Source organism: Mustelus asterias, chromosome X (genome assembly GCF_964213995.1).
Source record: "Mustelus asterias chromosome X, sMusAst1.hap1.1, whole genome shotgun sequence".
NCBI classification, from domain to species: Eukaryota; Metazoa; Chordata; class Chondrichthyes; order Carcharhiniformes; family Triakidae; genus Mustelus; species Mustelus asterias.
The window spans coordinates 4,535,941-4,544,894 of record NC_135834.1 but is presented as its reverse complement, the minus strand read 5'-3'; the positions used below and the strand labels follow the sequence as shown (position 1 = coordinate 4,544,894).

Genomic DNA, 8,954 nt, shown 5'->3' with positions numbered 1-8,954 from the left:
CCTACACATCTTTAGACACTAAGGGACAATTTAACATGGCCAATCTACCTAACCTACACATCTCTGGATGCTAAGGGGCAATATAGCATGGCCAATCCACCTAACCTGCACATCTTTGGACACTAAGGGACAATTTAACATGGCCAATGCACCTAACTTGCACATCTTTGGACACCAAGGGGCAATTTCGCATGGCCAATCCACCAAACCTGCACATCTTTGGACACTAAGGGACAATTTAACATGGCCAATGCACCTAACTAGCACATCTTTGGACACCAAGGGGCAATTTCGCATGGCCAATCCACCAAACCTGCACACCTTTGGACACTAAGGGACAATTTAGCATAGCCAATCCACCTAACCTGCACATCTTTGGACACCAAGGGGCAATTTCGCATGGCCAATCCACCAAACCTGCACACCTTTGGAGACTAAGGGACAATTTAGCATGGCCAATCCACGTAACCTGCACACCTTTGGACACTAAGGGACAATTTAGCATGGCCAATGCACCTAACTAGCACATCTTTGGAGTGTGGGAGGAAACCGGAGCACCCGGAGGAAACCCACGCAGACACAGGGAGGACGTGCAGACTCCACACAGACAGTGACCCAAGCCGGGAATCGAACCTGGGTCTCTGGCGCTCTAAGGCAGCAGTGCTAATCACTGTGCTACCGTGCTGCCCTATCTTAATCTATCACTGTCCCTTTCTAACTTGCTGCTGCTCACCATGCCTCTGAGCATCAGCTAGGCCGTTCAGCAAAGATAATTGAATTAATGGAAGCAAGGTTGGGTAATTACCCAGCGCAATGGTGAAGATGTTCAGATGAAATTCTCGTGCTCACTTCTTTACCAATATTATTGCCATCATTTATTTTCAATTGTTACCCCATAATAGAGAGCAAAGAACCTTTATTGAGGCTTGCTCAGTGAGCTTTCGTACCCGTCAAGGTAAGGCAGAACTTTTCCACCGTCAGTACTCAACCTTCCTCGGTCACATGTGGGATGGAGAATTGTGTAATTAGCTGCCCAATATCCACTGAATGACACAAGGACCTTTCCACTGTGACCTTTCCACTGTGACCTTTCCATATCCCACAGCAATCTTCCCTGAGCCCTTCCAGAATTTGATTGTTAAAACAGGGACAGTTTACATCTTCGGCTCACATCCATTAGTAACTCTTTTTGAAAATTCATTCACAGGATCGAGGTATTAAACCAGCATTTAGAATCATAGAATCCTACAGTGCAGAAGGAGGCCATTCAGCCCATCGAGTCCACACTGACAACAATCCTACCCAGGCCCTATCCCCGTAACCCCACGTATTTACCTGCTAATTGGCCATGCTAAATTGCCCCTTAGTGTCCAAAGATGTGTAGGTTGGGTGGATTGGCCATGCTAAATTGCCCCTTAATGTCCAAAGATGTGTAGGTTAGGTGCATTGGCCATGCTAAATTGCCCCTTAGTGTCCAAAGATGTGTAGGTTAGGTGGATTGGCCATGCTAAATTGCTCCTTCGTGTCCAAAGATGTGCAGATTAGGTGGATTGGCTATGCTAAATTGCCCCTTAATGTCCAAAGATGTGCGGGTTAGGTGGATTGCCATGCTAAATTGTCCCTTAGTGTCCAAAGATGTGTAGGTTAGGTGGATTGGCCATGCTAAATTGCTCCTTAGTGTCCAAAGATGTGTAGGTGAGGTGGATTGGCCATGCTAAATTGTCTCTTAGTGTCCAAAGATGTGTAGGTTCGGTGGATTGGCCATGCTAAATTGCCCCTTAATGTCCAAAGATGTGTAGGTTAGGTGGATTGGCCATGCTAAATTGCTCCTTCGTGTCCAAAGATGTGCAGGTTAGGTGGATTGGCCATGCTAAATTGTCCCTTAGTGTCCAAAGATGTGCAGGTTCGGTGGATTGGCCATGCTAAATTGTCCCTTAGTGTCCAAAGATGTGCAGGTTCGGTGGATTGGCCATGCTAAATTGCCCCTTAGTGTCAGGGGGATTAGTCGGGTAAATACGTGGGGTTACGGGGATAGGGTGAGATTGTTGTCAGCGTAGGCTCAATGGGCCGAATGGCCTTATTTTGCATTGTAGGGATTATGTAAGTCCAAGAAGACAACGTCAAACGCACAGTGCTCTCGTGAAGTGCCCTAAAGGTTTTAGATAAATACAATTTATCGTTGTTTAATGGTCCCAACCAGAGCCTGCAACCATCTCCCTTCCCCAGCCTACTCCCAGTACATTTAAGATATGATGCATTCCGACTCTGACTCTGGCCTGGTGAAAGGAAAAATAATGTTTGCAGCAAAATATTTTTTAAAAGCCCCAAGTTGAGGGATGGCCTGAGTAACTGAGGATAAATAAGAGGTGAACTGGGTATAAACTGGTCCAAGTCATAGTTATTGGTGAATCGAATGTGGAGAGCAAGAGGTGGGCACACTGGGTACCTTGTGTGCCCACTGAGGTGAATTGGGGTGAAGGCAAATTACTGCGGATGCCGGAATCTGAAACACAAACAGAAAATGCTGGAAAATCTCAGCGGGTCTGACGGCATCTGTGGAGCGAGAATAGAGCCAACGTTTCGAGTCTGGATGATCCTTTGTCAGAATGTCTGGAAGCGAATTGGAGAGGTGTCTCTGGAGAAGGTGACAGACAGGTCAGTAAGTGCTTGCTCCACAGTGCACCCTGTTGTCCAAGTTTTGGGTCTCAGCTTTGAAGAACTGAAAGGCTTTCCAGACTTTCTATTCCAGCACCGACAGCCTTTCTGGTCCAGTTCTGTCACAGACACCTTCCAAAGCAAGGCAGACAATGTGTTTCGCAAATACACCCCTGTTGAGTCATGCAATATTTCTCGCTCTCCCTGTGTCCGCGTGGGTTTCCTCCGGGTACTCCAGTTTCCTCCCGCACTCCAAAGATGTGCAGGTTAGATAGATTGGCCGTGCTAAATTGCCCCCAAGTGTCAGGGAGATTAGCATGGTAAATACATAGGGTTACCGGGATAAGGCCTGGGTAGGATTGATGTCGGTGCGGGCTCGATGGGCCGAATGGCCTCCTTTTAAGAGGGTGGCACAGTGGGTTAGCACTGCTGCCTCACAGCACCAGTGACCCGGGTTCAATTCCCGGCTTGGGTCACTGTCTGTGTGGAATTGGCACATTCTCCCCGTGTCTGCGTGGGTTTCCTCCGGGTGCTCCGGTTTCCTCCCAAACTCCAAAGATGTGTAGGTTAGGTGGACTGGCCATGTTAAATTGCCCCTTAGTGTCCAAAGATGTGCAGGTTAGGTGGATTGGCCATGCTAAATTGCCCCTTAGTGTCCAAAGATGTGCAGGTTAGGTGGATTGGCCATGGTAAATTGCCCCTTAGTATCCAAAGATGTGCAGGTTAGGTGGATTGGCCATGCTAAATTGCCCCTTAGTATCCAAAGATGTGTAGGTTAGGTGGATTGGCCATGCTCAATTGCCCCTTAGTATCCAAAGATGTGCAGGTTAGGTGGATTGACCATGCTAAATTGCCTCTTAGTATCCAAAGATGTGTAGGTTAGGTGGATTGACCATGCTAAATTGCCCCTTAGCATCCAAAGATGTGCAGGTTAGGTGGATTGACCATGCTAAATTGCCCCTTAGTGTCCAAAGATGTGCAGGTTAGGTGGATTGACCATGCTAAATTGCCCCTTAGTGTCAGGGGGAATAGCAAGGTAAAAAATGTGGGGTTATGGGGATAGGGCCTGGGTGGGATTATTACCAGTGCAGACTTGATGGGCCGAATGGCCTCCTCCTGCACTGTAGGGATTCTAGCACAGTAGCACAGTGGTTAGCACTGCTGCTTCACAGCTCCAGGGACCTGGGTTCGATTCCCGGCTTGGGTCACTGTCTGTGTGGAATTTGCACATTCTCCTCGTGTCTGCGTGGGTTTCCTCCGGGTGCTCCGGTTTCCTCCCACAGTCCAAAGATGTGCGGGTTAGGTTGATTGGCCATGTTAAAATTGCCCTTTAGTGTCCTGGGATGCATAGATTAGAGGGATTAGCGGGTAAAATATGTAGGGATATGGGGGTAGGGCCTGGGTGGGATTGTGGTCGGTGCAGACTCGATGGGCCGAATGGCCTCTTTCTGTACTGTAGGGTTTCTATGATTTCTATGAAATACACCCCTGTTAAGTCACGCAAATATTTCACATCCAACACATTCTGTCTCGATAGGTTTAACCTTGGGTTGGGAAGCCTTAGGGCCAGGTTAGTCTCAAGGAGGCAATGAGTTGATGACTCAGTGTATGAGTCACTTAATACGGGGATGTCGAACCCTTGGTTACAGTCGCAACTGCCCTTAATCATCACAGTATGAAAAGGCAGCTCGATTTGCAATGAACTGTCGTTGTATCATACGTGGGGTGAGAGCCAAGATTACCGATTGTGTGGCCGGGTTTGCACAAGGGAGGCAGGCTTTCTTTTTCATTGCAGATGAGTCCGGGACAGGTAGAGTCTGTTTTGAGGTAACGGAAGCGATTCACATGGCAGAACGGAACTGCTGCTTGCTTGGGGCAGGTTATTCCAATTATCTGAACCCTAAAAGGAATGCAAATGCTTTTTAAAAAGAGATTTCTCAGTTGCCCATCCCTAGAATTCCACTTTGAGCAACTTTTATGGGTAAAGATTATTTTACACTCAGCTAATCCCCTTGAGGTGACGGCAGCTCCCACTGTTATGTAAAATTCAGGCCCTAATCCTACACATTTTTTGCTTAACGAGTTCAGTTCTCTCGAGCACAACATCCGATTTGGAGTTTCACTTCTTCCCCCTTTTTTTTTCCAGTGCAGACCTTAATCCTTTACCATACACTTGAACCGGTTTTTCAAGTAGAACAGGCCGTGTTGTAGATGGACATTTGCCTCTCCTGACTTGGGGTAGCGGAATTCCTTGTACGTCTTCTCATTTTTGTTTACAGTGCTCCAGGGCAGTTTGATTTTGGTGGCGTGGTCCACACTGACATCATCACAGGACCCAACGTGGAGAATACCCAGTCCGTCGATAAAGAACTCTGCCAAAAGAGAGTACAAGATCCAGCTGTTAGCCTGATCCGAGCACCAGAAGAAATAGGGAGGCCATTCAGCCCTTCGAGCCTGCCCCGCCATTTCAAAGATCGCGGCTGGTCTATCTCTCACTGGGCGGGATTTCCTTGTTCCCCGTAATTACTTCCCCAGTTTCATTCTCCAAGAAGCCAATGCAATTCTTTTACTTGTCTCTTCCTTTTGATGTACTTTGAATAACTCACCGGCTGGAATGTTACCGGAACGTGCGCCCGAGGTTCGTATGATCCAGCCCGAGGCCAGCGGAGAATGCCGTTCTCCGAGCCTCGCCCGCCCCCCCGGAATTGGGGCGGGCATGCCGGTAAAACTCCTGTCATTGGCTGTACAGATTCCTCGCTAGCTTAGAGTCAGAGGTTTACAGCATGGAAACAGGCCATTCAGCCCAACTTGTCCATGCCACCCCTTTTTTACCACTAAGCTAGTCCCAATTGCCCACGTTTGGCCCATATCCCTCTATACCCATCTTACCCATGTAACTGTCTAAATGCTTTTTAAAAGATAAAATTGTACCCACCTCTACTACTACCTCTGGCAGAAGATATTACCCGTGTTATCAACACCTGATCATAATCTAGTGACGCCTGCATGAAGATGCATGCGAGTGCATGCCAGGAGAGGATAGGTGGCACGGTGGTCAGCACTGCTGCCTCACAGCGCCAGGGACCTGGGTTCAATTCTCGGCTTGGGTCACTGTCTGTGTGGAGTCTGCACATTCTCCCCGTGTCTGCGTGGGTTTCCTCCGGGTGCTCCGGTTTCCTCTCACAGTCCGTGCAGGTTAGGGTGCATTGGCCGTGCTAAATTCTCCCTCGGTGAACCCGAACAGGAGTGTGGCGACTAGGGGATTTCCACAGTGACTTCATTGCAGTGTTAATGTAAGCCTACTTGTGACACTAATGAATAAAGTTTAAAAATTTTAAAGTTGTGAACAAGGGTAAGAATTTAAAAATGGAGGCATTGCCAGATTACGAGCGAATGTCAGACAGCAAGGACAGAGGTGAGTGGGTTAGAAACATGGAAGATAGGAGCAGGAGGAGGCCATTCGGCCCTTCGATCCTGCTCCCCCATTCATCACGATCATGGCTGATCATCCAACTCAAGAGCCTAATCCTGCTTTCTCCCCGTAACCTTTAACCCCATTCGCCCCAAGTGCTCCATCCAGCCGCCTCTTGAATACATTCAATGTTTTGGCATCAACTACTTCCTGTGGTAATGAATTCCACAGGCTCACCGGGTGAAGAAATGTCTCCTCACCTCCATCCTAAATGGTCTACCCCGAATCCTCAGACTGTGACCCCTGGTTCTGGACTCCCCCCACCATCGGGAACATCCTCCCTGCATCTACCCTGTCTAGTCCTGTTAGAATTTTATCAGTCTCTATGAGATCCCCCCTCATTCGTCTGAACTCCAGCGAAAACAATCCTAACCTAACGTTAAAGTTTATTTATTAGTCACAAGTAGGCTTATATTAACACTGCAATGAAGTTACCATGAAATTCCCCTAGTTGCCACACTCCGGCGCCTGTGCAGGTCAATACACCTAACCCACACATCTTTGGACTGTGGGAGGCATCCAGAGGAAACCCACGCAGACACGGGGAGAATGTGCAGACTCCACACAGACAGTGACCAAGCCGGGAATCGAACCCGGGTCCCTGAAGCTGTGAGGCAGCAGTGCTAACCACTATGCCGCCTGAGTCAATCTCTCCTCATACATCAGTCCCGCCATCCCCGGAATCAGCCTGGTAAACCTTCTCTGCACTCCCTCGAGAGCAAGAACATCCTTCCTCAGAAAAGGAGACTAAAACTGCACACAATATCGATGGGTGGATGGATTCGGTGATGGGTGAATGGGTTCGGCGATGGGTGAATGGGTTCGGTGATGGGCAAATGGGTTCGGCGATGAGCGAATGGGTTAGGTGATGAGTGGATGGGTTCAGCGATGGGTGAATGGGTTAGGTGATGGGTGGATGGGTTCGGTGATGGGTGGATGGGTTCGGTGATGGGTGGATGGGTTCGGTGATGGGTGGATGGGTTAGGCGATGGGTGAATGGGTTAGGCGATGGGTGGATGGGTTCAGCGATGGGTGAATGGGTTCGGCGATGGGTGGATGGGTTCGGTGATGGGTGGATGGGTTCGGTGATGGGTGGATGGGTTCGGTGATGGGTGGATGGGTTTGGCGATGGGTGGATGGGTTAGGCGATGGGTGAATGGGTTCGGTGATGGGTGAATGGGTTCGGTGATGGGTGAATGGGTTCGGTGATGGGTGAATGGGTTCGGTGATGGGTGGATGGGTTAGGCGATGGGTGAATGGGCTAGGCGATGGGTGGATGGATTCGGTGATGGGTGAATGGGTTAGGCGATGGGTGGATGGGTTTGGCGATGGGTGAATGGGTTTGGTGATGGGTGAATGGGTTCGGTGATGGGTGAATGGGTTCGATGATGGGTGAATGGGTTCGGTGATGGGTGGATGGGTTAGGCGATGGGTGGATGGGTTAGGCGATGGGTGGATGGATTCGGTGATGGGTGGATGGATTCGGTGATGGGCGAATGGGTTAGGCGATGGGTGGATGGGTTCGGCGATGGGTGAATGGGTTAGGCGATGGGTGGATGGGTTCGGTGATGGGTGGATGGGTTAGGCGATGGGTGAATGGGTTCGGTGATGGGTGAATGGGTTAGGCGATGGGTGAATGGGTTAGGTGATGGGTGAATGGGTTAGGTGATGGGTGAATGGGTTTGGTGATGGGTGGATGGATTCGGTGATGGGTGAATGGGTTCGGTGATGGGTGAATGGGTTAGGTGATGGGTGAATGGGTTTGGTGATGGGTGGATGGATTCGGTGATGGGTGAATGGGTTCGGTGATGGGTGAATGGGTTCGGCGATGGGTGGATGGATTCGGTGATGGGTGAATGGGTTTGGTGATGGGTGGATGGATTCGGTGATGGGTGAATGGGTTAGGCGATGGGTGAATGGGTTTGGTGATGGGTGAATGGGTTAGGCGATGGGTGGATGGGTTAGGCGATGGGTGAATGGGTTTGATGATGGGTGAATGGGTTAGGTGATGGGTGAATGGGTTAGGTGATGGGTGAATGGGTTAGGTGATGGGTGGATGGATTCAGTGATGGGTGAATGGGTTAGGCGATGGGTGGATGGATTCGGTGATGGGTGAATGGGTTAGGTGATGGGTGAATGGGTTAGGTGATGGGTGAATGGGTTAGGTGATGGGTGAATGGGTTAGGCGATGGGTGAATGGGTTTGGTGATGGATGAATGGGTTCGGTGATGGGTGAATGGGTTAGGCGATGGGTGAATGGGTTTGGTGATGGGTGAATGGGTTTGGTGATGGGTGAATGGGTTTGGTGATGGGTGAATGGGTTCGGTGATGGGTGAATGGGTTTGGCGATGGGTGAATGGGTTTGGTGATGGGTGAATGGGTTTGGTGATGGGTGAATGGGTTTGGTGATGGGTGAATGGGTTCGGTGATGGGTGAATGGGTTTGGCGATGGGTGAATGGGTTTGGTGATGGGCGAATGGGTTAAGATATGGCTTCAAATGTGCATTATCCATGACTGAGCCGTTCTATTCATTCGTTTGCTCACCTGAATGCGCTACCCGGGTCAGTCGGGGGTCAAACCCCACGCTCTGAACCTTGTCTGTACGGGCCAGAAAAAAGTTGACAACGCCATCGGTGACCACACAATTCGGAAAGCCCTGGAGCACGTGGTAGTGGCCCATGCGTGTGTGCAGACAGTCACCCTGTTCTCCTCCTTGCTCCACGCTAATTTGGTGACGGAAGGTGGTGGCGAAGCCAGTTTTCTCCCGCACTGCCCCTCCAACCTGCAGCGGAAGACAAGAGCAACAGGGTCAAGGGTCAAAGGTCA

At 49.8% G+C, this 8,954-nt stretch overlaps 1 protein-coding gene across 3 annotated transcripts in view; it reads right to left on the bottom strand.

Annotated features, from left to right (window-relative positions):
* Positions 1-4,119: 4,119 nt before the first annotated feature.
* The window catches only part of LOC144481890 (beta-1,4 N-acetylgalactosaminyltransferase 1-like), a 100,554-nt gene continuing 95,719 nt past the window's right edge, over positions 4,120-8,954 (bottom strand). For all 3 annotated transcript variants that reach the window (XM_078201051.1, XM_078201050.1, XM_078201052.1), the window contains 2 exons: positions 8,673-8,910; positions 4,120-5,027 (listed from right to left, as the gene is read on the bottom strand). In XM_078201051.1, coding sequence (XP_078057177.1) covers positions 4,810-5,027; positions 8,673-8,910 — 456 coding nt within the window. In that variant the 3' untranslated portion in view covers positions 4,120-4,809. The remainder of the gene's footprint in view (positions 5,028-8,672; positions 8,911-8,954) is intronic.